This window comes from Ranitomeya variabilis, chromosome 3 (assembly GCF_051348905.1).
Source record: "Ranitomeya variabilis isolate aRanVar5 chromosome 3, aRanVar5.hap1, whole genome shotgun sequence".
NCBI lineage: Eukaryota > Metazoa > Chordata > Amphibia > Anura > Dendrobatidae > Ranitomeya > Ranitomeya variabilis.
In genome coordinates, this window is record NC_135234.1 from 213,064,782 (window position 1) to 213,092,688 (window position 27,907).

The following is a 27,907-nucleotide window of genomic DNA, read 5'->3' on the forward strand; positions in this document are numbered from 1 at the left end:
CAAATGGCATGCCTTCCCTTCCGAGCCCTGCCGTGCGCCCAAACAGTGGTTTACCCCCACATATGGGGTATCATCGTACTCAGGACAAACTGGACAACAACATTTGGGGTCCAATTTCTCCTATTACCCTTGGGAAAATAAAAAATTCCGGGCCAAAAATCATTTTTGAGGAAAGAAAAATATTTTTTATTTTCACGGCTCTGCGTTGTAAACTTCTGTGAAGCACCTGGGGGTTTTAAGTGCTCACTATGCATCTAGATAAGTTCCTTGGGGGGTCTAGTTTCCAAAATGGGGTCACTTGTAGGGGAGCTCCAATGTTTAGGCACACAGGGACTCTCCAAACGCGACATGGTGTCCGCTAACGATTGGAGCTAGTTTTCCATTCAAAAAGTCAAATGGCGCGCCTCCCCTTCCGAGCCTTGCCGTGCACCCAAACAGTGGTTTACCCCCACATATGAGGTATCGGCGTACTCAGGAGAAATTGCCCAACAAATTCTGGGATCCATTTTATCCTGTTGCCCATGTGAAAATGAAAAAATTGAGGCTAAAGGAAATTTTGTGTGAAAAAAAAGTACTTTTTCATTTTTACGGATCAATTTGTGAAGCACCTGAGGGTTTAAAGTGCTCACTATGCTTCTAGATAAGTTCCTTGGGGGGTCTAGTTTCCAAAATGGGGTCACTTGTGGGGGAGCTCCATTGTTTAGGCACACAGGGGCTCTCCAAACGTGACATGGTGTCCGCTAAAGATTGGAGCCAATTTTTCATTCAAAAAGTCAAATGGCGCTCCTTCCCTTCCGAGCCCTGCCGTGCGCCCAAACAGTGGTTTACCTCCACATATGAGGTATCAGCGTACTCAGGACAAATTGGACAAAAACGTTCGTGGTCCAGTTTCTCCTTTTACCCTTGGGAAAATAAAAAAATTGTTGCTAAAAGATCATTTTTGTGACTAAAAAGTTAAATGTTCATTTTTTACTTCCATGTTGCTTCTGCTGCTGTGAAACACCTGAAGGGTTAATAAACTTCTTGAATGTGGTTTTGAGCACCTTGAGGGGTGCAGTTTTTAGAATGGTGTCACTTTTGGGTATTTTCAGCCATATAGAACCTTCAAAATGACTTCAAATGTGAGGTAGTCCCTAAAAAAATGGTTTTGTAAATTTTGTTGTAAAAATGAGAAATCACTGGTCAAATTTTAACCCTTATAACTTCCTAGCAAAATAAAAATTTGTTTCCAAAATTGTGCTGATGTAAAGTAGACAGGTGGGAAATGTTATTTATTAACTATTTTGTGTCACATAACTCTCTGGTTTAACAGAATAAAAATTCAAAATGTGAAAATTGCGAAATTTTCAACATTTTCGCCAAATTTCCGTTTTTTTCACAAATAAACTCAGAAATTATCGACCTAAATTTACCTCTAACATGAAGCCCAATATGTCACGAAAAAACAATCTCAGAATCGCTAGGATCCGTTGAAGCGTTCCTGAGTTATTACCTCATAAAGGGACACTGGTCAGAATTGCAAAAAACGGCCAGGTCATTAAGGCCAAAATAGGCTGGGTCATGAAGGGGTTAATAAACCTGGAGGCCCATCTACTACTCACTAGGTCAAAATTGTATAGCGCTCCCAGGGCCGAGACCTAAACTTTAAGGGTACTCACAGAGAGGCCAAGCTCTAGCCCCTTCTGGAGGAACTCCAGTATAGATGTAACAGGAACCTCCCCCTGGCTGTCCCTGAAAAGCAGTGTTCCCCAAGTCCAGTCCTAAAGAGCCACCAACAGGTCATGTTTTCAGTATATCCTTAGCATTGCACAGGTGATAATTTCATCACCTGCACAGGCAATAATTCTATCACCTGTGCAATACTAAAGAAATCCCGAAAACATGACCTGTTGGTGGCTCTTGAGGACCGGAGTTGGGGAACACTGCTGAAAAGGATAGGAACTTTCTCCAAGTCCTCTCGTAGAGCTTAGTGGTCACCGACTTCCTGCTACTAAGAAGGGTAGAAATTAATTTAGCTGAGAAACCTTTCCCTTTCAAATTCCAGGCTGTTAAATGTAGCCCGGACATCTGAGGATGTAGAAAAGGCCGCGGGGATAAAAGATCCTGATCCTCCGGAAGGACCCACGGATCCGACACGGACATTGTCCTCAGCCAGTAGAACCAAGGTCTCATCCGCCAAAACAGAGCTATCAGGATAACCTTCAGTCTTCTCGGATCTTTCTCAAAACAGCCAGCATGAGACATACTGGAGAAAAGGTGTAGCGTAGTCCTGAGGTCCATTCCATCCTGAAGGCATCCACCATGTAAGGGTTGCCCCCTGGATTCAGCAAGCAAAACTTTCGGATCTTCCAGTTTTTGGAGGCGAAAAGCTCTATCCGGGGCTGACCCCACATGTCCACGATCTGATTGAACACACTCTTCTTCAGGGTCCATTCTCCCTGACACAACCGATTATGACTCGGGAAGTCGACCCTGACATTTTCTTCCCCTTTGATATGCAGGGCTGACAATGAGAGGAATTACTTTTCTGCACGTGCAAATACCTGCTCTGCCACAGGCATTAGCGGACTGGAACAAGTACCTCCCTGGTGATTTATATAGGCCACCGTAGTCCGGTTGTCAGAGAGTACTCACACATGGTGGCCCCACAGGAAGGCAAGTCTGTCCACTGCCAAGAGTTCCCAGTTGTTTGAGGAGAGTAACCTCTCCCCTTGCGAACAGGGCCCCTGTGGCCAGTGGCCGTCCAGGTGGGCTCCCCACCCCCAGGGACTGGAATCCATTGTGATTAGAAACCAAACCACGAAAAAGGATAACTTGGAATCCTAGATAAATATGAAAACCTAAACGCCCAAGGACCCCTAAAATCTAACTTTTATTCAACAATTAAAAACTATCTAATTATTTTTTGTTCTTGTTAAGAGAAACAAACAACAAGTTATGTACCTGTTGGATCCTAGGGAGTAACTACGCTTATTCCTACCTACCAGTGGGGGTTGGCACCCTAATTTACTGCGGTAGGCGCCCCCACTCAACGTAGGCTGACCCTCAAAAATCCCTAGAATTCCCTAGATAAGGAACCCTGAAAAAATCCTGGAAAATCCCTATAGGCAAAATACTACCTAACAGTGGGGGTAGGTGCCCTAATGTGAGGTGGTAGGCGCCCCCACTCCGCGGCGACTAGCCCTAGGATCCCTACAAAGTCCCTGAATCGGGATAGAAGATAAAGAATTGTGCCCAAAACTCCCAAACACCCCAAAAAAAATGGAGAATCAAAAAATGAAAAATGCACAAATTAAAAAAAAAAAAGTGAGACAGAATCTCACCAATTACATAGATGTGCCCAAAAATCACATAGCAGACATCTATAACTAAAGCAAATCATGCCCCACAAAAATTGCAACAAATGAATGAATAGGACATAAATAGTCTCAATGTAGGTGAATGAGATATAGCAATATCAGTATTGTCCATATAAGATCAAAAAAGCGCTCTTACAATATTAATAGCAATAAGCAGGTGCTCAAGACATATACATCAATATAGCATACCAATACTATTTAAAGTGCATATTGCAATGTGACATATCAGACATTAGTAGTAGACGTTCTAAGGGCATATAAAAAAAACAATGTATCATACTCTTACTGTTTAAATTGCACGCTACAGTATAATCAGAATGGAATCACAAGCCTGAAGCCCCCAAAGAGGCAATGTTTACTTATGAAAGGACACAATCATCCCCATTTATAAGGAAAATACCAGGATTTTAATACTCATCTGCAGGCTTGTAGCAACCTTGTGGCACCGCTGGATAAATATAGCAATCACATCAAACGCTGAACGGCAGTCTCCCCAAAACAATGCCCGACGCGTTTCCCCCCCATATGTGTAGCGGGGGTTCATCAGGGGTACATGTAGCTGCGAAAAAATAGGGGCTGTGGTAGACTCACCATGTAACAGCTTATAAATAACCAGGGGCAACCCGGAACCATGTGGAGCACGCTGATTTCAAAGCGGCCCCCAGAGATGACATCATCTGCGCGCCGAATACAAAGTGGAACGCAAGAATGCGTGTCATACTAGGAAAAGCGCCAGTGTGTCCGGCGCATGCGCAAAACGTAGTGGCGTCACAGAATGTATAGCGCCATCTAGCTAGAAGCGCCGTATACACAGGTGGAACGCAGAATGCGTGCCACACTGAAACCGACGCCATAATCACTAACGCTTACGCAAAAAGCCTACAACCCGCCCACTCATGTGCAACCCACAATGGGAATGCACAACGGAGGCGGGCAAATATGACAAATCATAATATACAGAAATGCAAGGCATGTGACCTAGGAGCCACCTATAAAGGAAAACTAGAAAAGACCCCACACAACCAGATGATTGCACGATAAAACTTAGCGCATGTACCCATTATACCAGCACAGAGGGGTGCATAATACAATGCTCAATGAATACAAAATTTTGTGCGGGTTCATTTTTACCTTGCACACACTAAGTGCATCCCTGAGTACCTTGCACATGAATAAAGTCACATCTGCCGGGCAATCCCACACTAGTAATTATTGCAACCCATAAAACAGGGAAATGAAAAATAATACACCAATGATCTCAGGCAAGTACCCACAGCAAAAAAAGAAAAACGGACAATAAACAAACCATGAAAAGAGAAATAAAGCTATACAATATCAAAAAGATAAGAAAAAATAACTCTAATATCAATATACATGGCTACAGCACAGATTATACAGGACCTGACAGGTGGCTTAGATGAAACTAGTGAAAGTCAATTGTTCATTGAGGCCTGCAGGGCTCATGGATCTCAATATATAGACCCATCTTGTTTCTCGCTGTAATATTTTTTTATCCCAATCACCTCGTCTCACAGAGGGAGGGATAACCTCAATAACTCTGAATTGTAAGGAACTCGGGTCACCTCCATGTTCTTGGATAACATGCCTTGCGATTGGTGTATCTCTGCGGTGCCGAATATCACCAAGGTGTTCACTAATGCGAACACGAAGTTCGCGTTTGGTTTTGCCCACATAATCCTTGGGGCAAGGGCATGTGCAGAGATACACCACGCCCACGGTTCTGCAATTAGCAAACTGTCTCATAGAGAATGTCCTGTTGGTAGTTGAACTTCTGAAGGTACTGGAGACACTAACATGCTTGCAAAAAGAACAATGTCCACACCTAAATGTACCGGTGGATCTATTGTCCAACCAGGTACCCTGTTTTTTAGGAGGCACAAAGTGGCTCTGGACAACATTGTCCCTAATCGACCTCCCCCTTCTATACGTAATAGATGGATGAGCAGCAACAAAACCGCTTATGTCTGGATCAGATTTCAGAATCTGCCAATGCCTCTTAAAGATGTCAAAGACCCTCCTCGACTGGTCATCAAAAGTGCCAATGAGGCGTGTGATAGATGTTGAATCAGTCACGGTCTTTGGTAACAGAAGTGATGTCCTGTTTGAGTCCAAGGCAGTATCATAAGCTGAAGCAATCACATCATCAGGGTATCCCCTAGCCCTAAAGCGATGTTTAAGTTCAGTTGATCTAGTTCTGAAATCACTCAGGGAAGAGCAGTTCCTCCGTAACCGGAGGAACTGTCCCTTGGGGATGCCACGTTTCAACGGAAATGGGTGGTGGCTCTCCCACCTCAAAAGGCTATTCGTAGCCGATGGTTTACGGTAAATAGATGTACCAAGAGAGCCATCACTAAGTCTCTTAATGGAGACATCCAGAAAGGTGATGCTGTCCCCACCTATTTCAAAGGTAAAAAACAGGCCTTCCACTGTGGTGTTCAAGTACTGCAGGAAGTTAGAAAATGAGACAGCATCACCTTTCCACAGGACGAGGATGTCATCAATATATCTGCCCCAGAAAATAATCCTGGGGCACCATGTGTCATCCTCATCCCTGAAGACAAAAATGTCCTCCCACCAGCCCAGGAGCAAATTAGCATATGTGGGAGCACAAGGGCTCCCCATTGCTGTGCCCCTGAGCTGGTGGTAACATTTCCCGTTGAAAAGGAAATAATTACGTTGAAGGACGAAGTCAAGAAGTTCAATCAAGAAAGCATTGTGTGTTGCCAAGTGAATGCCTCTACTACTCAAGAAGTACTTGATGGCTCTAAGACCATCATGATGGCGTATACTGCTATACAGTGCCTCCACATCAATGGAGGCAATGATAGTATCCGGTTCCACCACGATCCCCTCCAGTTTAGTCAGGAGGTCACTCGTATCCCTGATGTATGAGGGTAGAGCAGTCACAAAGGACCTTAGTATCTTGTCCAAGTAAATACTTGAATTTTGGGAGAGGGCATCCACCCCTGATACTATAGGACGTCCCTTTAAGGGACTAGTGCCCTTATGTACCTTAGGAAGTGCGTAAAAGGTTGCCACAGTTGGGAACTTGGGTAACAAGAAATTGTACTCATTATTTGAAATAAGCCTAGACCCAACAGCCCGGGTCAATATGTCTTTCAATTCCGAGAGAAAACCTACCGTGGGGTCATTTTTAAGAATCTCATATGATAGGTTATCTGATAGAATGGCGTTACACATGTCCACATATTGTGAGTGGTCCAGAATAACTATGTTTCCGCCTTTATCAGTCGGCTTAATGACAATCAAGTTATTATTTTTGAGATCATTAAGTGATTTTCTCTCGGCCAATGTCAGGTTTGGGTGAGTAGGGTCCAAGCCAGGGACGATGTTATTAATCTCATCAGTAAGTAATTTCTGAAAAATCTCGATGCTCCCATAGTAGCTTAGTGGTGGCATCCGTTTACTGATTGGTTTCAGGTCCGAAAATGGACCCTCACCCCCTGGCCTACCCCCCTCCTCACTCAGTTCAGTGAGTATATCTAAGTCAGCTAAGTCATCCATAGAAATGCCCAACTGTTGGCACCTCTGAAGATCGTTCTTTTGAAAAAAACGTCTCCATTTGAGCTTCCTTGTGAAGAGATCCAGATCCTTGATCCATGTAAATGGATCAAACCTCATTGTAGGAACGAAAGTAAGGCCCTTACTCAAAACCTGCTTTTCAGTATCCTTCAAATGATAAGACGACAGATTAATGATCTGATTTCTGTCGCTCTCCACGGACATCATCATTTGTTGGAATTCCGATTCCGCAGATAGTACATACTTCCCCCCCGATCCTCTAAAAAAGAGGAGGATGAGGAGGTAGAGGGTTGGTATCCCCTTTCTGGTCTCTGAGTTTGCCATCTTCGCCCACCTTTCTTACCACGGTTCCTTGATCTTGCAAATTGTGTAGCCGAATAGCCCCTAGGTGCAGAATCAAGGTCTGAGGAGTCGATATCAGATGATGATATATCGGTAGTTGGTGTTGAAGAGACTTGCAAGGAGGGATAAGCCCTCTTTTCCTTAAACTCAGAGCAGTCCTTAACAAACCGCTTGTGTTTTCTCTCTTATTTCCAAGTGGAATTTCTCCACTGCGTTTTTTAGAGCCTCCTCTCTATTACTGAACTCCGGATCACTTTTATGTTTCAAAATTGACTCAATATGCTCTTTGAGTTTAGATTGTCAGGGTGAAAAGATATATCTTTATACACTTTTTGTAGTTTTATATTCTTATGCTGTGAAACAATAAGTTTTCCCCTTCTGCTAGCTAATGTAGATGTAACTATATTTAAGACGGCTGCCAGTATTCACCTATGCCCTACTTTCGTTTCTGAGAAGCCAAGTATCATTTCTTCTGAAATCGAAACCTAGGATATGTGAAGAGAGGAGGATTCACCAGAAGACATCAGGACAAATCAGAAAGACTGAATACTAGACATGTACTGCTTAAACTCCGCCTATTGCATTCCTTCTCCTAATACACAATATAGTACTGCGTATCCGGAAATAAAGTCAGTTGCTGTGATCGTTGCTGATACTTGTAGACGCACGAGCATGCACTGAGATTGAACCAGCTCTTTGTCAGACTCATTCTTACCCGGTACCAATGCTCTGCTCATACTCTAATTTGGGATGACTGGTGAATGAGGGTTATTGTCGTGACGACCCCGACAAGATGATGAACTCTCCAACGTTTTCTTCTCCTCGTCCAAAAGTATCTGGATAAAACGTAAGGATGACGAGATAGATTCCTCCTCCCACTTAGTTAACGTGGGGGAGACACACCTTGGGGCTGGTAAGATTTTTTTCAGGGTTCCTTATCTAGGGAATTCTAGGGATTTTTGAGGGTCAGCTTACGTTGAGTGGGGGCGCCTACCGCAGTAAATTAGGGTGCCAACTCCCACTGGTAGGTAGGAATAAGCGTAGTTACTCCCTAGGATCCAACAGGTACATAACTTGTTGTTTATTTATCTAATTATTTTTTGTTCTTGTTAAGATAGTTTTTAATTGTTGTTGAATAAAAATCCATTGTGATTAACCTGGATACTTTGTTTACCCAAGGAACTCCCCTGGGTGTTGAGTCGATCTTTAGCCACCATCGGAGTGAATCAACCTCTGCCTCAGGAAGGCTCACTTTCCTTCCAATCGCCCCTGCAGAAGTGTCTCGTTCTCCAAAATGAACCACTGAAGGACTCGTGTGTGGAACTGGGCCCATTTGACTGCCAGTATACAGGTGGTCAGGGAACATAAAGACATCGCTTCCCTGAGGGACATTCTTGGATTTGCCATGGGTGATAAGATGAGTTTTGATACTTTCCTTTTCCTCTGGAAGACAGCATTCCTGTTTTATTGAATCTATCACTAGACCCAGAAAGACCGGAGATGTTACCGGTTAGGGCCTGTTTTTTTTATTCAGATGCCATCTTAGAGTCACTAAAGTCTTTGACCACATTGACTCGTTCTGGACACTGAAGAAAGGAAGCCCCCACGATCAGGAAGTTGTCCAGGTATGGTATGACCAGAATATCCTTTTCCAGGAGATGAGCAGTCACCTCCGAAATTAGTTTTGTGAATATCCATTGAAGCTATTGCTAGCCCAAAGGGGAGAGCCCTGTATTGGAAGTGTCCAATTCGTGACTGTATCTGTACCGCTACCAAGAGAAACTTCCGATATGGTTTGTGAATTGGTACACGATAATAGGCATCCTTGGCCAATCTATTGGCCAAGTACCTTAGGAAGTGGACAGGACATCCACGAAATGCGTAGTTTTATAGCCCTGAAGAAAGTATGCAACTCTTCTGAACGGATTCCTTTGCCTGATTTGAGGAGCGCGGAATTGTCAGCATTTTGAATATCCTATCCAGAATTTCTTGAAGATCCTTCGCAGCCCTCCTATCATACTTACTATATGTGTTGTGCATACTCAACGTGTAACAGGTGAGAATTTTACCTTACAGCAAACTGATTGTTATTTTGGTAACTGCGCTATTGCACCCCTCTCTACCAGTTCTATATAACCTGGAAATAGAACCTTCACTGCTGTCCTCACTGACCATCTTGAATGAGGGGACGACTAAAAATTTGTTCAACGCCTTTAGATTTATAATGATCCTCAAGGATGTGGCTGGTTTTTTAAAATCAGAAATAGGGGGAGTAGAACCCCTTCTCCATCTCCCTTGGGGGAATCTCTTCCAATACTCCCTTCTCTATGAGACAGGATCTCAACTCCCAGAACCAGCGGTATGTACAAAGATGGTTGCACAGGGGTTTCCATATATCTGTCTCGAGGTAGGGTCTGGAATTTTAACTTCAGGCCTGACGCTATGATTTGAAGGATCCAGGCACTTGAAGAAATCCTCTCCCAGGCTGGGAGGAAGAACGAAAGTCTCCCTCCACCTGATACAGGAAAGCTATATATCTTGGCACTGTGTTAGCCAGTGGATAGAAAAATATTTAGAATTGAGAGTCCTCAGGGGTTGATATCTTTTAATGGCTAACTGAAAAGATGGAAACAAATTGCAAGCTTTCGAGACTACTCAGGTCTCTTCATCAGGCATAGACTAATAGAAATTCTGAAGAATCACATTTATGCACAACACAGGACAGAAAATTGCCACAGATAAGACAGGTGACGTTAAGCAAAATTACCATTATGTGAGTGATTATTATTATTATTTATTGTTATAGCACCATTTATTCCATGGCGCTTTACAAGTGAGGAGGGGTATACATAAAAACAAGTACAATAATCTTAAACAATACAAGTCATAACTGGTACAGGAGGAGTGAGGACCCTGCCCGCGAAGGCTCACAATCTACAAGGGATGGGTGAGGATACAGTAGGCAAGGATAGAGCTGGTCATGCAGCGGTTTGGTGGGTCGGTGGTTACTGCAGGTTGTAGGCTTGTCGGAAGAGGTGGGTCTTCAGATTCTTTTAAAGTGATACACAGTTATGTCCATAAATATTGGAACATTTCATAGATAAGGAGTGAATCTTATTATTCTCTGATTGGGGTCTGGTTCTATGTTATGATGACCCCACATGGTCTGACGAGCAAATTCCTTAGTTGATGTAAAGACAAATCCATGCGACCATGGTAATTCTGCTTAACGTCACCTGTCTTATCTATGGTATTTTTCTGTGCTGTGTTGTGCATAAATATGTGATTCTTCAGAATTTCTATTAGTCTATGCCTGATGAAGAGACCTGAGTAGTCTCGAAAGCTTGCAATTTGTTACCATCTTTTCAGTTAGCCATTAAAAGGTATCAACCCCTGAGGACTCTCAATTCTAAATATTTTTCCCTCCACCTGGGAAGACGAGTCACTGGGGTAGGCTTTCTTGGACTCCTGGGAAGATTATCCGAAAAAGAAACCTCTTTGGCTGCTCTGTCAGCTTGTCCTCGTCTCCGAGTGGTCTCTTGCGACCATAGTGACCTCTCCAAAAGGAGCGCCGGGAAACCCTTTTTGTATCCCCTGCCTTCTCAAGAATTTCGTCAAGGGCAGGACCAAACAGGAATTTACCATCACAAGGGAACAAAGCTTGGTCTTTGCCTGTATGTCCCCTGGCCAACAGTTCAGCCAGACCGCTCTGGGACCTGCATTTGACAGTGCAGCCGACCTCACTGCCAATCTCACCGAGTCCGCTGAGGCATCCGCTAGAAATGCTGCTGCTCCTTTGATGGTTGGAATTGATGCCAAGATCGTATCTCTAGGTACTTGCTGTTCAAGCTGGTCCTCTAGGTTATCCAGCCAGACCTTCAGAGATCTGGCCACAGATGGCTGCGATTGCCGGCCTTAGAGCCCCCACCGAGGTCTTCCAGGCAGCGGTCAGTCCTGTCCAGCGCCTCCTTTAGCGACCCAAAGTAATCAAATGGCAAAGAAAGTTTCCTTGAAATTTTGGATACCACTACGTCCAGTCTTGGGGCTTTATCCCAAGAGGAGGAATCTCCCTCTTCAAAGGGATACTTTGTTTTAAACGAAGCTAGACATTGCTTTATATCCGGCTTCTCCCATTCCCTTCTAATGAGATTCTGCAACTGCTCATTTATCAAGAAGTTCCTACGCTTCCTCTGCTCAAGGCCCATGAACTTGACATCCTGAGCAGATTTTAGTTTTTTGGTCCACCAGACCCATAGTACAGCTTATAGCTTTCATTAGCTTATCCGTTCCCTCTACGGGGAAGCAGTGACGATCTTGCATCATACTGACGAGGCAGCAGACTGGTCAGATGCCCACGGGTACTTCTCCAACCCAGTACAGGGCTCAGGTGTTGAAGAGGATTCTATGGATCTCCTCTCCCCCCCCCCCCCCCCATCCTCTGCCAGGACCAGAGCACTAAGACTTCTGTACCTCCGCTTTAATTAAGGTCCTCAAGCTGGCAGCAAAACCAGGGGACTCCTCTGACATAGTCTGCCCTATACAGGCCTGGCATAATTTTTCGTCCATGTCCTCAACAGCTGTCCACAGAGGGGGCACACCCTATGGTTTGTTTAAGTCTTACACTTCCTAGGGACCTCCTATGCCACCCCGCAAGTAGTCAGCGCACATGCGAGAAGACAAGAGAGAAAACAGCCAGCTGTACTTTCTCATAGATTATTCACCACTCAGACACTTACACGGGTACCGGATCTGGAGGCTGCATGTCGTCAGAAAGATCTCCCCTGGAGACTGCAGTCTCTTCTATTCTGGTACTGTGACAGCTACTGGCTCCTACGGTACCTATCTGCTGCCCGAGTAGCCCCCAGTGCTGCTGCACGGATGAGGCTGCTGGGATGTATGCTTGCCATGGGGACATGAAAGGTGCCTCTTTTCTGGCCTCTGAAGCAACTCCTGCTGAAGCGGTGACTATGGCTGCTGAGCATCCATTGTCAGTATCTGACATGTAGCCATTACCAGCTCTCCGGTGGTCCCTTACATACTCACGTGGGACCACTGGCCGGCGTGCACTGGTCCACCCCTGCCCCCAGAAGCTGTCTGTCAAAGCGCGACTTCCAAAGCGCTCTGTATACACCTGCTTGGACCCGGTCAGACCGCAGTGTCCTCCCGTCATACTGCCGACAGACAGGTGAGGACCGCGTCAGCTCTCTGCACCTGACATGCCAGGGAAGCACCTCCACATCAGTGTTCAGCCCCAGATCAATCAGGGAGGGCACCACTTCAGGACCTCTATGGCCTTACCAGCAACAGCCGCAGCAGCCAAGTGTCTGCCATCCTCTTGTAATCACCTAGAGCGCCAATGCGCTCAGGGCTGCGTGGTTTACCGGCAATAAGGCCTTCTTAGGCTACGTTCACATTTGCGTTGTTGGGCGCAGCGTCGGCGACGCAACCAACAACGCATGTACACAACGCAGCGTTTTGCGACGCATGCGTTGTCATAAGATCCTACAGATTGGGACTTTCGGCGCAGGAAAAACGCTACAAGTAGCGTCACCTGCGCCCTGTCTTGTGCATCTATATGATGCATGCGTCGTAAAACGCAGTACAACGCATACCGGCGCATGTCCATGCGCCCCCATGTTAAAGATAGGGACGCATGCGTCGACGACGCTGCGCCCAACACAAATGTGAACGTAGCCTTACCAGCTCACGCTCGCTCAGGAAGGGCACCCCAAAGGGACCTCCAAGGCGCTACCAGCACCTGGTGACAGCCGCAGCAGACCCCTGCTTGCTAAACCCAGGCCATTTTCATCTTCTTCATAGATTTCAGGTCTGAATCTTAACTGAGGGGTTCCCATCAATTACAGGAAACCAACTGATGCAAAGAGGAGCCGCCCTTTTTATATTGAAGGTTTCCGGTCCTTGAAGAGAGGTTCCCCCCTTACTCATGGTGCAGTCATGGGTGCCAAAAAAAAAAAAAAAAAAAAAGACTACAACTTAAAGCCTTCTAGAAACCGCTTTCTGAATGATAAACAGAGCCAAAAGTAGTGTGATACCAACTGCATGTTCATGATTTATTTTCATTATAACCAGCTTCTTTACAATAAGGAGAAAATTGAGACGCAACAGATCACTTTCAACTTTTATAAGATGGTTTCCAACAATTAAAAATACAAATTGCTTATATTATGTATCCTGACAAATTTTAAATACACATCTTTTGTCAGTACCTTCAAAAAAGTCAATTCATAAAAGGTTAATCATGATTTTAAGATACCTGCATGATCAGGAAGGTGAAACTACCAAGAATCTCAGCAGTATATTTGGGCAACACTGCACACCAGTTTAAACTGGGTTGTCCAGTAGTGGACAACCCCTTTAATAAAAGTAATCAATTCAGGATACCAAACAAAGTAGCTGGATACTGAACTCCTGCCGTTTTGACATTTAGCCATTGTGAGCCGCTGTTCCCAAACAATGTGACATTAATAAGTCACGTACCAGCCTTTGTTACATTTAACAGTATGTCCACTGGCTAAATATCAATGAGATGCAGCTGCTCATTGGCTGCACCCGAAACAGCAACGTTACATCACTCTAAGAACAACTGCACCAACATGACTGGAATGGTGCTGCTGAAGAACGGGAGTATTTGCATTTCATATGGTGTCTGTAATTGATTTCACTGGTAATGTTTACTAGTGGAAAACTCTTAAAACAGATAACACTTGCAGGAGTTTGGTTTCTCCATGAAGGCTTAAATTGTCTGACAAAATAAAATAGCAAAAGAAGGGAACACACATGTCATTGTATAAAACGGTAGGATGGGAAGCTTCCCATTAGTTAACAGGAGGGAAATATCCATATACAAATGAAACTACTGAACAGCAGAGAATATTTTAATTTCCAGATTACCATTCAGACCACTAACAATCTAATGAAAGTAAAAAAAAAACAAAAAAATCAAAACAAAATGGCAAAGGGAAAACATATATCAGCAATGCAGACTTACTAAAAATGTGCATGGCTTTATTTCAAACAGGTGATGGGAGCAACCAACCATTAACCCCAAAAATGGCAAAAAGTATCACCTTTTGCTGGATAAAATAGAAAAGCGCATATGTAACTCTTAAAACAGAAATTAAAGACAGAATTGGAGGTGAAAAAGTCAAGCAGTAGCCTAAATTATGTTCTAAACCAAGTCTGTCTGCTTTATTGTTTTTTTTTTTTTATAACTTGTTTTGGTTTTTTTAATAAAATCTCCCCCAACAATCACCCTCACACCCTTACCCCCCCCAACCCAACAACTTAGTCTTCTGTACTCTGCGCTTCTTCATCAGATGCCTCTTCACCAGACTTCTCCTGCTGAGGACTGGCAGGTTTCTTCTCTGGGGGTGGTGTCTCTGGTTCATCATCTTCCTCTTCCTCCTCAGCTTTGGGTGAAGGAGATTTTTCCTTTGTTGCCTTTGCCGCAGCTGCAGGGCGGCTCTTTCCTTTGGCCTTTGCTGGACTGGGTGTTACTAAAAAAATATATATTAGTGAAAAATAAATGCTCTGCAGAAGTTGCTCTAGAAAGGGACAGTAATGGACAGTTAGGAGTGCCATTTCTTCAGAATGTGGGGCCTTTATGAGCTACTTTTAAAAGGATCTGAACCACATTGTAAGAAGTATGACATAACATTTTGGCCCTACACTGGAAGGACTGGGAGGTCCCAACACAAAAATGCCCTCAAAAGATTTGATCTTGTTAACCCACTAGCAACCAGGACAAAACTTTCAAATTTGATATGTCACTTTATTTGGCAACAACTCTGGAATGTTTCAATATCTGAGTTAAAAGAAATAATGTAGTGACACTGTAAATTATAATTTACTTTTATTCATAAAAACATCAATTTTTAAACTTTAAGGCTGTGTGCACACGTAGCAGATTTTTTGCGTTTTTTTTTGCGTTTTTCGCTATAAAAACGCGAAAAAAACCTCACATTAAGCATCCTATTTAATAGAAAGCAATCCGCATTTTTTGTGCACATGCTGCGTTTTCCTGAGCGGAATCGCATTCCAGAAAAAAACGCAGCATGTTCATTAAATTTGCGGAATTGCGGGGTTTCCGCACACCTATGAATGCATTGATCTGCTTACTTCCTGCATAGGGCTATGCCCACCATGTGGGAAGTAAGCAGATCATGTGCAGTTGGTACCCAGGGTGGAGGAGAGGAGACTCTCCCCCACGGACTGGACACCATATTAATTGTTAAAAAAAAATAATAAAAATAAAAAAAATAGTGATATACTCACCTTCTGATGGCCCCGGAGTCTTCCCGCCTCTCAGCGGTGCACGCGGCCACTTCCGTTCCCATGGATGCTTTGTGTGAAGAACCTGCGATGACGTCGCGGTCACGTGACCGCGACGTCATTGCAGGTCCTGCACACAAAGCATCTATAGGAACGAAAGCCGCTGAGGAGATCGGGGGCCATCAGAAGGTGAGTATAACCATTTTTTTTTAAATTATTTTTAACATTCTATCTTTTACTATTGATGCTGCATAGGCCGCATCAATAGTAAAAAGTTGGTCACACTTGTCAAACACTATGTTTGACAAGTGTGACCAACCTGTCAATCAGTTTTCCAAGCGATGCTACAGATCGCTTGGAAAACGCTAGCATTCTGCAAGCTAATTACGCTTGCAAAACGCTAGTTTGTAGCAGGAATATGCATGCCAATACCGCATGGGATATACTCGTGGCAGGAGTTGCAGAATTGCCGCGGAAATTCTGCGACGTGTGCACTTAGCCTAAATGTTTCCCTTCCGTCTTCAGCTGCCTTATGTTAGCACCATTTCTAAAATATGGAAGGCATACAATTTAATAACAACTTGGTAAATTTCCCTTGAAATTTTTTTTTAAAAAAAAGTATATGAGCAGCAGCTTTAATACACGTGGGGCCTGCTTCCCCCCCCCCCCGCATATTCTGGGGTTATTATACATGTTTTTGATCCCTTTTGATAGGGAGTTGATCTCTTGGAGTCCTGTCCTACATATATGACTGTTGTACTCTTATGGTCCATCCTGTTCCTCCAATGATCCCAGGAATAAGGATGCTTTGGACCCTGATCTATTAGCAACAAATCAGGTTGTATCCACTGGGATTACATGTATTTCCTTTTCCTTTGCGGCTGCCGGCATTTTCCCCAAAGGACATTTATGTCTTGGTTTTCAGTAGCCAGGTGATTGGGCATACATAGCTTATGTGATTCAGCCCAAACATAGACCATATGTAGGGTTGGTGCTTTTGTGTACACAGGGTTCAATGCATATACAATATTAATTGTTATGATCATTTTGCGATTATAGTGGGCTCAGACTTTGGGGTGTGACTTTTTGTACTGAATTTTGTACCATGTTTTAAATGTTTTTATACATATACTTGTGAGGTGTTAATAAAGGTGTTTTGATACTTTTATATAGGTTGTGGTTGTGCATACCGTATTAGTCTACCTTTCTCTTGTTGTCCAAATATTGCTATGTATAGACTAGCTAGGTAGTGCACCCCTTTGCTATTTTCACTATACGAATAAGTAGTGCACCCCTTTTCATCCAAGGCACAGGCTAGATTCAGAATGCCGTCAACCTACAGATTAACCCCATATATGCAGATTAAACTACGTTCTCACGTGACAGCTTGGAAGTAATTTGACTTATGAGTGAACGCATTGTGAAAATTTAGAGTAACTGTCGTTTTAATTTTTATTTCATAAAATAAATAGTACACATGAAAATAAGCAACTTTGTAATATCTCAGATTTCCTTTGTTAAAATTGATCATTTATCATCAGTTTCAGTGAAGACAGACTTTCCCATTTCCAAGATATGAGATGGCAGTTGCAGATAGAATTTTATGTAGACGGGAGACGCTAGAGGCAAAGCTGGTCCCTCCAAGCTACATAGAGCATCAGTAGCAGCTGCCATCTAGCTCAGTAACGGGAAAGTCTGTCTTCATCAAATACAGATTTTATCTCAATTGAGAATTTTGATTACCAATGTCAGATTTGCTTCCTTCTCTACCAAAATTGTTAAAACATTGCTTATCTTCTCATGTACTAGTAAATGATGAATTAAAATGAGGTCTACTCTGTAAGCTTCACACCATATCCAGCAGTAGCAACAATTCACTGCATATAGCTAAAAGGAAAGCTGTTAGGATTTCCTAAACAACTATATTTGCATGGTGATTGTCAAAGTAAAGTCCAGCAATAGCTTTACATCACAAACACGATCCTGAGAAATCAGTATTTGAATATGCAAATAACTATGGAAGATCTGAACCCACTCCGTCATCACCCAGCACCAGCTTCTACTGCTTGACTGACCGCTCCATTGCCTTAAGTCACATAGCATGGATGCAGTGGTAGCACTGGGCAAGGAATACAGCTGTAGTGATAGGCTTCAGACTTACTGTCGCAATTTGCATATCAATTCAATCACCTATTTCTCAGGACTGGCTATGTAATATTGTTGGACTTGTTTTTTGGAAGTGATATATGCAAATATAAATAGTTTAGGGTGTAAAATCCTACTAAATAAAAATGATTAAAATTCAAAAAAAACAAAAACTAACACCTATCTTGGCTATCCATTAACAAGTTACAAATGCAGGAAAATCTGCTGTGCCTACTGGGGAAAGTACAGCTGGGCAAAATTTTGTTCTGACTAAGGAATAATGTATGGGGAAAACATTAATGACATCCTAGATCAGACTAGAATGCATTACTTTCCTTTTTTTGCACAGCAATCATCTGCTGTTTAACCAAGCTGCTTCGACCCCACCAACTATATTTTTATGGTGCCGTCCTGGTTGATATTATGCCAACAGTAATTTCTTACCTGTAGCCTTTAGCCTAGGCTTCGGTACCTTCTTCTCCCTCTTTTCAGGCTTAGATTTTTTCACAACTTTTTTCTTCTTCTTTGATCGTCCATAATCCCTGTCATCATCATCTTCCACCATGAAGTCTTCATCACTGCCAGAATCCTCTGAAGATGAAATTATGTTGTTGTAAAAATTGTGTTCCATATTAAACAGGTTGTCCACTACTGAACAACCATTCAAGAAAAGGTGTTCTAAGTTTGGACATTTTCCCCTATCCAGTGGGGAAATATTGAATAGGCAGGAAACCTAAAAATGAACTAGCACCTAAGGCCGGTTTCACACGTCAGTGGCTCCGGTACGTGAGGTGACAGTTTCCTCACGTACCGGAGCCACTGACACACGTAGACACATTGAAATCAATGCATCTGTGCAGATGTCATTGATTTTTTGCGGACCGTGTCTCCGTGTGCCAAACACGGAGACATGTCAGTGTTCGTGGGAGCGCACGGATTACATGGACCCATTAAAGTCAATGGGTCCGTGTAAAACACGTACCGCACACGGACGTTGTCCGTGTGCAGTCCGTGTGCCGTGCAGGAGACAGCGCTACAGTAAGCGCTGTCCCCCCCCCACATGGTGCTGTAGCCGCCATTCATATCTTCTCTGCAGCAGCGTGAAGATCCATGTCCCAACCCCCCTCCCACCCCGTGAGCCCACCCGCTGTTATTAGAATACTCACCCGCCTCCCTCGCAGTGTCCTGTCCTGGCCGCAGCTTCTCCTGTATGCGGTCACGTGAGGCCGCCCATTACAGAAATGAATATGCGGCTCCACCCCTATGGGAGGTGGAGCCGCATATTCGTGACTGTAATCAGCGGCCCCACGTGACCACTCATACAGTAGAAGGTGCGGCCAGGACAGGAAGCAGCACCAGCGAGGGAGCCGTGTGAGTATTTTAATAACAGCGGGCGGGCGCACAGGGGGTGGGGACAGGGATCTTTATGTTAAACTCGAGAAACAAAAAAAAAAAAAAAAGGATTATTCATATCTTCTCTACAGCAAACGCTGCTGCAGAGAAGATATGAATGGCGGCTTCAGCACCACGTGGGGGGGACAGCGCTTCTCTCTAGCGCTGTCTCCTGCACGGTACGTGTGGTACCCAGTCGGCACACGGGCGGCACACGTGTGCCGCAGGTGTGCCACAGAAACGCACGGGCACACGGACACGGATAATTCCGGTACCGGAATTATCTGGACGTGTGAGACTGGCCTAACAAGAAGGTGCAATTAGCACTCCCCATAATATATGCCAGATTCTGAAACAGCAAGGAGTTTCCCCTCTCCCATAGGCTACAGTGAATAAAGGAGCAGACTTTTATAAATTGCGCCCCATACCTGTATTGAGTCCTAGAGGTATGGTGTCCCCTTGTTTCAGCCTCCCCCCAGCCGTCAGTTATCCCCCTCTTGCGTCTGTGCGCAGCCTCCTGTGTTGCTGTTACATGCCCTGCTCCAGCCCCCATTTCCTCCGCCTTAGTGCTGCTGATGGTGGTTCTTTTACTTAAAAACGCCCTGGGGCGGGGGGGGGGAGAGACTGGTGACAAGTTCCCTTTAAGGTAATACACACCACTGGTCTACATGTATTGGAAAATACTTGTGACTAGATACTATCATGTTTGCGAGCCGATGGTTGTGCACCTCTGCTATGGATTTTCTAAAACAACTTAGCAGGAAATCACCAGTACAGGACTAGTAGGGCCTTGCAACCTGATATATACACCCCCATAAGGCATCTTTCTACCTATGCGCAGTGTACACTGAAAGCTGTCAAGGGGTGAAGGGGTTATACAGGGCTCTGCAGAGAACAGATATGCAGATCAAGAGATTTTATCAAATCTGCAGAAAGCAGTCCAGTAAGGGACACCATTGGAATTAAGAGTGTATATCCTTATTATACAGCTCTCAGATAAGGTAGCAAAAAACCTGGTGACCCTTTAAAAAGCAATGTAGTCCATTACCTGCCTGGATGGCTCAGCATCATTTTTTTACATATATAACCCAGTTTTAAACAAAAATGTTGCATGTCAAGAACAGTACTAGTTTTAAAATAACTAGTCCACAATAAAGACATTTTAGTTTTGCTTTTTAAAACTCACTTTCCAAAAACTGTGCTTCATCTTCATCTTCCGGTTCCTCCTCCTCACTCCCAGCATCTCCCGTTATCTCCTTTTGTTTAGAGACTGCCTTAGATGCAGCTTGTCTTTGTTGACGCACATTTTTAAGCTGTTCCTTTTCATCATCACTGTCAGCTGAAACCGAAGAGAAAGAACGAAACGGTGAGCAGGAAGAATTTTTCTTCCCAGGAGAAATGGAAAATTAGTCTCATGAGAGTTTATGCCTTCCAAAGGAAAGCCAAGTTACACCTCCCTGGGTGTACTATCAGGAGACAGGGCAGGAATGGACTGAATAGATGACTTTTCGACCAGTCTATAAGTGAACATTCAGAAAAAAAATAAATATATTTTTTCATAAAATGAGGATTGAGTACTATAAACATGTTCCTCACAGTACAGTTGTCTTGCCAGTTTTTAACCCCTTAGTGACGGAGCCAAATTTTTTAAATATGACCAATGTCACTATGTGGTAATAACTCTGGAACACTTAAAAAAAATCCCAGTGGTTTTTCGTGACACATACTTTATGATAATGGTAAATTTAGGTCGATGTTGTGTTTATTTATAAAAGATATCAGAAATTTGAAAAAAGGAAAAAAAAAAAATTAGCAATTTTCAAACTTTGAATGATTATCCCTTTAATCCAGATAGTCATATCACAGCAAAACATTAATAAATAACATTTTCCTATGTCTGCTTTACATCACCATTTGTAAAATGGTATTTTATTAGAATTTTAGGAAGTTTAAAAGTAGCAGGAATTTTTCATTTTTTAAAGCAAATTTACAAATAAAATGTAGGGACTTATCCATGTTTGAAGTGACTTTAGGTGTCCCATATACTGGGAAACCCCCAAAAGATAGCATTTTAAAAACAGCACTCCCTGACATATTGAAAACTGCGGTCAGGTACTGTAGTTTATTAACCCTTTTCAGTTTTCAGGAATTAATGCAAAGTGGCATGACAAATGAAAAAGTATATTTTTATCGTAGGTTACAACAGCCGTCAGACTAAGGCCGCTATTTGGTCGCGAATGGCCATGGCAAACATCAGGACCACACAATCATGATCTGAGGGCACCAATTAGGATAAAGAGGAAGCCCGCCACACTTAAGCATTTACAATAATGTAGTCACTATTGACAGCAGCATCTAAGGGGTTACACAGATTTGGACGGTGCAAACAGATCGTGGCTGATGCAGCAAGTTGTCAGCTATAGTGTACAGCCGACAGCTGCTGGATTGTCACCTGTATGGGGATGCTAGACTCGTCTCAGGTCAGTTAACCCCTTTCTGTCATTAGACGTACTATTCCGTCCATGTGGGGTGGGCCCTACTTCCCAAGGACGGAATAGTACGTCATACGCGATCGGCCGCGCTCACGGGGGGAGCGCGGCCGATCGCGGCCGGGTGTCAGCTGCATATCGCAGCTGACATCCGGCACTATGTGCCAGGAGCGGTCACGGACCGCCCCCGGCACATTAACCCCCGGCACACCGCGATCAAACATGATCGCGATGTGCCGGCGGTGCAGGGAAGCATCGCGCAGGGAGGGGGCTCCTTGCGGGCTTCCCTGAGCCCCCCGCAGCAACGCGATGTGATCGCGTTGCTGCGAGGGTCTTACCTCCCTCCCTGCCTGCTCCAGACCCGGATCCAAGATGGCCGCGGATCCGGGTCCTGCAGGGAGGGAGGTGGCTTCACAGAAGCCTGCTCAGAGCAGGCACTGTGAAGCAGCCTGCACTTATCGCAGATCGGTGATCTGTCAGAGTGCTATGCAAACTGACAGATCACCGATCTGTATTGTCCCCCCCTGGGGCAAAGTAAAAAAGTAAAAAAAATTTTTTCCAAATGTGTAAAAAAAAAAAAAAAATATTCCAAAATAATGAAAAAAAAAAAAATATATTATTCCCATAAATACATTTCTTTATCTAAATAAAATAAAAAAAACAATAAAAGTACACATATTTAGTATCGCCGCGTCCGTAACGACCCGACCTATAAAACTGGCCCACTAGTTAACCCCTTCAGTAAACACCGTAAGAAAAAAAAAAAAAAACGAGGCAAAAAACAACGCTTTATTATCATACCGCCGAACAAAAAGTGGAATAACACGCGATCAAAAAGACTGATATAAATAACCATGGTACCGCTGAAAACGTCATCTTGTCCCGCAAAAAACGAGCCGCCATACAGCATCATCAGGAAAAAAATAAAAAAGTTATAGTCCTGAGAATAAAGCGATACCAAAATAATTATTTTTTCTATAAAATAGTTTTTATCGTATAAAAGCGCCAAAACATAAAAAAAATGATATAAATGAGATATCGCTGTAATCGTACTGACCCGACGAATAAAACTGCTTTATCAATTTTACCAAACGCGGAACGGTATAAACGCCTCCCCAAAAAGAAATTCATGAATAGCTGGTTTTTGATCACTCTGCCTCACAAAAATCGGAATAAAAAGCGATCAAAAAATGTCACGTGTCCGAAAATGTTACCAATAAAAACGTCAACGCATCCCGCAAAAAACAAGATCTCACATGACTCTGTGGACTCAAATATGGAAAAATTACAGCTCTCAAAATGTGGTAACGCAAAAAATATTTTTTGCAATGAAAAGCGTCTTTCAGTGTGTGACGGCTGCAAATCATAAAAATCCGCTAAAAAACCCGCTATAAAAGTAAATCAAACCCCCCTTCATCACCCCCTTAGTTAGGGAAAAACAAAAAAAATTAAAAAATGTATTTATTTCCATTTTCCCATTAGGGTTAGGGTTAGGGCTAGAGTTAGGACTAGAGTTAGGGCTAGGGTTATTGCTAGGGTTAGGGCTAGGGTTGGGGCTACAGTTAGGGTTGGGGCTAAAGATAGGGTTAGGGTTTGGATTACATTTACGGTTGGGAATAGGGTTGGGTGTGTCTGGGTTAGAGGAGTGGTTAGGGTTACTGTTGGGATTAGGGTAAGGGGTGTGTTTGGATTAGGGTTTCAGTTATAATTGGGGGGTTTCCACTGTTCGGGCACATCAGGGGCTTTCCAAACGGGATATGGCATCCGATCTGAATTCCAGCCAATTCTGCGTTGAAAAAGGAAAACAGTGCTCCTTCCCTTCCGAGCTCTCCCGTGTGCCCAAACAGGGGTTTACCCCAACATATGGGGTATCAGCGTACTCAGGACAAATTGGACATCATCTTTTGGGGTCCAATTTCTCCTGCTACCCTTGGGAAAATACAAAACTGGGGGCCAAAAAATAAGTCTTGTGGGAAAAAAAAGATTTTTTATTTTCACGGCTCTGCGTTGTAAACTGTAGTGAAACACTTGGGGGTTTAAAGTTCTCAAAACACATCTAGATAAGTTCCTTGGGGGGTCTAATTTCCGATATGGGGTCACTTGTGGGGGGTTTGTACTGTTTGCGTACATCAGGGGCTCTGCAAATGCAACGTGACGCCTGCAGACCAATCCATTTAAGTCTGCATTCCAAATGGCGCTCCTTCCCTTCCGAGCTCTGTCATGCGCCCAAACAGTGGTTCCCCCCCACATATGGGGTATCAGCATACTCAGGACAAATTGGACAACAACTTTTTGGGTTCAATTTATCCTGATACCCTTGTGAAAATACAAAACTGGGGGCTAAAAAAATCATTTTTGTGAAAAAAAAAAAGAATTTTTATTTTCATGGCTCTGCGTTATAAACTGTAGTGAAACACTTGGGGGTTCAAAGCTCTCAAAACACATCTAGATAAGTTCCTTAGGGGGTCTACTTTCCAAAATGGTGTCACTTGTGGGAGTTTTTAATGTTTAGGCACATCAGGGGCTCTGCAAACGCAACATGGCATCCCATCTTAATTCCAGTCAATTTTGCATTGAAAAGTAAAATAGCGCTCCTTCCCTTCCGAGCTCTGCTATGCGCCCAAACAGTGGTTTACCCCCACATATGGGGTATCGTCGTACTCACGACAAATTGCACAACAACTTTTGTGCTCTAATTTCTTCTCTTACCCTTGGGGAAATAAAAAAATGGGGGCGAAAAGATCATTTTTGTGAAAAAATATGATTTTTTATTTTTACGGCTCTGCATTATAAACTTCTGTGAAGCACTTGTTGGGTCAAAGTGCTCACCACACATCTCGATAAGTTCCTTAGGGGGTCTACTTTCCAAAATGGTGTCACTTGTGGGGGGTTTCAATGTTTAGGCACATCAGGAGCTCTCCAAACGCAACATGACGTCCCATCTCAATTCCAGTCAATTTTGCATTGAAAAGTCAAATGGCGCTCCTTCCCTTCCGAGCTCTGCTCTGCGCCCAAACAATGGTTTACACCCACATATGGGGTATCAGTGTACTCAGGACAAATTGCACAACAATTTTTGGGGTCCAATTTCTTCTCTTACCCTTGGGAAAATAAAAAATTGGGGGCGAAAAGATCAATTTTTGTGAAAAAATATGATTTTTTTTTTTTACGGCTCTGCATTATAAACTTCTGTGAAGCACTTGTTGGGTCAAAGTGCTCACCACACATCTAGATAAGTTCCTTAGGGGGTCTACTTTCCAAAATGGTGTCACTTGTGGGGGGTTTCAATGTTTAGGCACATCAGGGGCTCTCCAAATGCAACATGGCGTCCCATCTCAATTCCAGTCAATTTTGCATTGAAAAGTCAAATGGCGCTCCTTCCCTTCTGAGCTCTGCCCTGCGCCCAAACAGTGGATTACCCCCACATATGGGGTATCAGCATACTCAGGACAAATTGTACAACAAATTTTGGGGTCTATTTTCTCCTGTTACCCTTGGTAAAATAAAACAAAAATGGATCTGAAATAAATTTTGTGTGAAAAAAAGTTAAATGTTCATTTTTATTTAAACATTCCAAAAATTCCTGTGAAACACCTGAAGGGTTAATAAACTTCTTGAAAGTGGTTTTGAGTACCTTGAGGGGTGCAGTTTTTAGAATGGTGTCACACTTGGGTATTTTCTATCATATAGACCCCTCAAAATGACTTCAAATGAGATGTGGTCCCTAAAAAAAATGGTGTTGTAAAAATGAGAAATTGCTGGTCAACTTTTAACCCTTATAACTCCGTCACAAAAAAAAATTTTGGTTCCAAAATTGTGCTGATGTAAAGTAGACATGTGGGAAATGTTACTTATTTAGTATTTTGCGTGACATATGTCTGTGATTTAAGGGCATAAAAATTAAAAGTTGGAAAATTGCGAAATTTTCAAAATTTTCGCCAAATATTCGTTTTTTTCACAAATAAACGCAACTTATATCGAAGAAATTTTACCACTATCATGAAGTACAATATGTCACGAGAAAACAGTGTCAGAATCGCCAAGATCCGTTGAAGCGTTCCAGAGTTATAACCTCATAAAGGGACAGTGGTCAGAATTGTAAAAATTGGCCCGGTCATTAACGTGCAAACCACCCTTGGGGGTGAAGGGGTTAAAAGACATTGGTGGTCATTAAGGGGTTAAACACAAATAGAGCTATGTAAACAGATCAACCCCTTAAAGGAAACCTGTCAGCAGGGTTGTGCATAGTAACCTACAGTGTCAGGTCGGTGCCGTTATATAAAATGATACCTTGGTTGATGAAAATCGGTCTTGTGGCTGTTACTTAATGTTTATTTTCAGTACTGTGTTAGGCTGGTTTCACACTTGCGTTTGGAGCAGCTGCAGAGGGCTGCGGACTTCCTCCGTGAAGCCCCGCCCTCCGCCGCTAGCTCCGCCTACTTCTACATGCAGCCTGTGTACCTATATTTAACATTAAGTACGCAGGTTGTGCGGCTGTATGCGGAGGCTGCCGCATGCGTCGTTTTGACCCTTCAGCTACCAGCGTAGGACGCAGCCTGTAGCATTTTTTTTTTTTTATCTGCAGCGTCAAAACGACGCATGCGGCAGCCTCCGCATACAGCCGCACGACCTGCGTACCTAATGTTAAAGATAGGTACGCAGGCCGCATGCGGGCGGCATGCAGAAGTAGGCGGAGCTAGCGGCGGAGGGCGGGGATTCACGGAGGAAGTCCGCAGCTGCTCCAAACACAAATGTGAAACCGGCCTTAGTGAAATGCTTGTGTCCTAAGGCAGGGTTCATGTACGTGGCGCTCTGATTAGATATTCATAATGCAGTCTGCTGACTGGTCACTGCTCCCTCAGTGATCTGCACCCTAGTTTGCATAATGAATACCATCACATACTTGACGAAAAAAAAAAAAAAAGGTCTGCAGGCAGGTGCCGGCCTTGACACCTGCGCTGCAGCATAATCGTTTACTGTTACTGTGCATTTATTCCCTTTTGCAGATTTACTTGAGCGAGGCAAGCGAAAAAGAAAAAAAAAAAAGTTGTTTTGAAATTAACGCCCACAACACTGTAGCAGCCATCTGTATAGAGATCCGATTAGCTGCTGTTGCGCAGACACCGCCATCTTGTGGAGAAGAAAAAAAAAAAGAAGAAGAAGTTTCCACCAAGATGGTGCCGCCCACACATGTGCAATAGCAGCTGTCGGCGATCGCTCAGAGCTGCTACTGCGCAGGTGGTGCCATCTTGGTGAAGGACTTTTCTCTTCTCCAGCAACATGGCGCCGCTGGCACCTGCGTAACAGTAGCTATCGGACCTCTATAGAAACCAATAGCTGTAAATGCGCAGGCACCATTTTCAAAATTACTACCTAGCTCAAGTAAATCTGTAAAAGGGAATATGTGAACAGTACACTTGCGATTATGTTGCAGTGCCGGAGCCACAGCCGGCACCAGAGCCTGCAGAAGCCTTTTTTTGTTCAGTATGTGATGGTATTCATTATGCAAACTAGGGGGCAGGTCAGAAAGGGATCAGTGACCTGTCAGCAGTCTGCATTATCAGAGCACCACATACATGAACCCTCTGCCTTAATACACGAGCATATCATTAACACAAAACTAAAAATAAAGATTAAGAAACAGCCACAAGACCAATGTCATCAACCAAGGTAACATCCTGCAAGAAACAAGCCCTCGCATGGCCATTTTGATGGAAAAATAGTGATGAGCGAGTATACTCTTTGCTCGGGTTTCCCCGACCATGCTCGGGTAATCTCCGTATGTGTTAGTGCTCTGAGATTTCGTCGCCTCAGCTGCATGATTTACGGCTGCTGGACAGCCTGAATACATGTGGGAATTCCCTAACAGGCATTCCTCACATGTATTCAGGCTGTCTAGCACACGTAAATCATGCTGCTGCAGTGAGGAAAACGAAATCTCCGAGCACTAACAAATACTCGGAGACCACACACACACCGAGTATACTCGCTCATCACTAAAAAATAGCAAAGTTAAGGCTGGGAAGACAAGGAGCAAAAAGAAAAAAAAAAGGAAAACTGGAAATACCTCTGGTCTTTAAGGGGTGAAAAGTACCCGACAGCAGGATATACACCTAGAGGGAATTTTAAAATCAAGAAAAATTACCTTTACCTGATCGCTTCCTTCCTTTGGAAGCACGTCTCTTTTCAGGTGCTGCTTTTTTGCCTTTTTTACTCTTTTTAGGACTCTCATAATCACTATCTGCTTTTCCATCCCCTGCTGCCAAGTCATCATCACTGCCAAAGTCTTCCTCTGGAACACAAATATATCAGGTAAGCAGGGCT

At 43.5% G+C, this 27,907-nt stretch overlaps 1 protein-coding gene across 7 annotated transcripts in view; it reads right to left on the reverse strand.

Moving 5' to 3' along the window:
• Positions 1–13,307: 13,307 nt before the first annotated feature.
• Positions 13,308–27,907, reverse strand: part of NUCKS1 (nuclear casein kinase and cyclin dependent kinase substrate 1) — a 101,342-nt gene continuing 86,742 nt past the window's right edge. For 4 of the 7 annotated variants that reach the window (XM_077295134.1, XM_077295139.1, XM_077295136.1 and 1 more), the window contains 4 exons: positions 27,735–27,875; positions 20,281–20,433; positions 18,147–18,293; positions 13,308–14,782 (listed from right to left, as the gene is read on the reverse strand). In XM_077295134.1, the coding sequence (XP_077151249.1) occupies positions 14,571–14,782; positions 18,147–18,293; positions 20,281–20,433; positions 27,735–27,875 (653 nt within the window). In that variant the 3' untranslated portion in view covers positions 13,308–14,570. Of the gene's footprint in view, positions 14,783–18,146; positions 18,294–20,280; positions 20,434–27,728; positions 27,876–27,907 lie in introns of all 7 variants that reach the window. The other 3 variants (XM_077295132.1, XM_077295133.1, XM_077295137.1) reach the window with 1 other exon arrangement.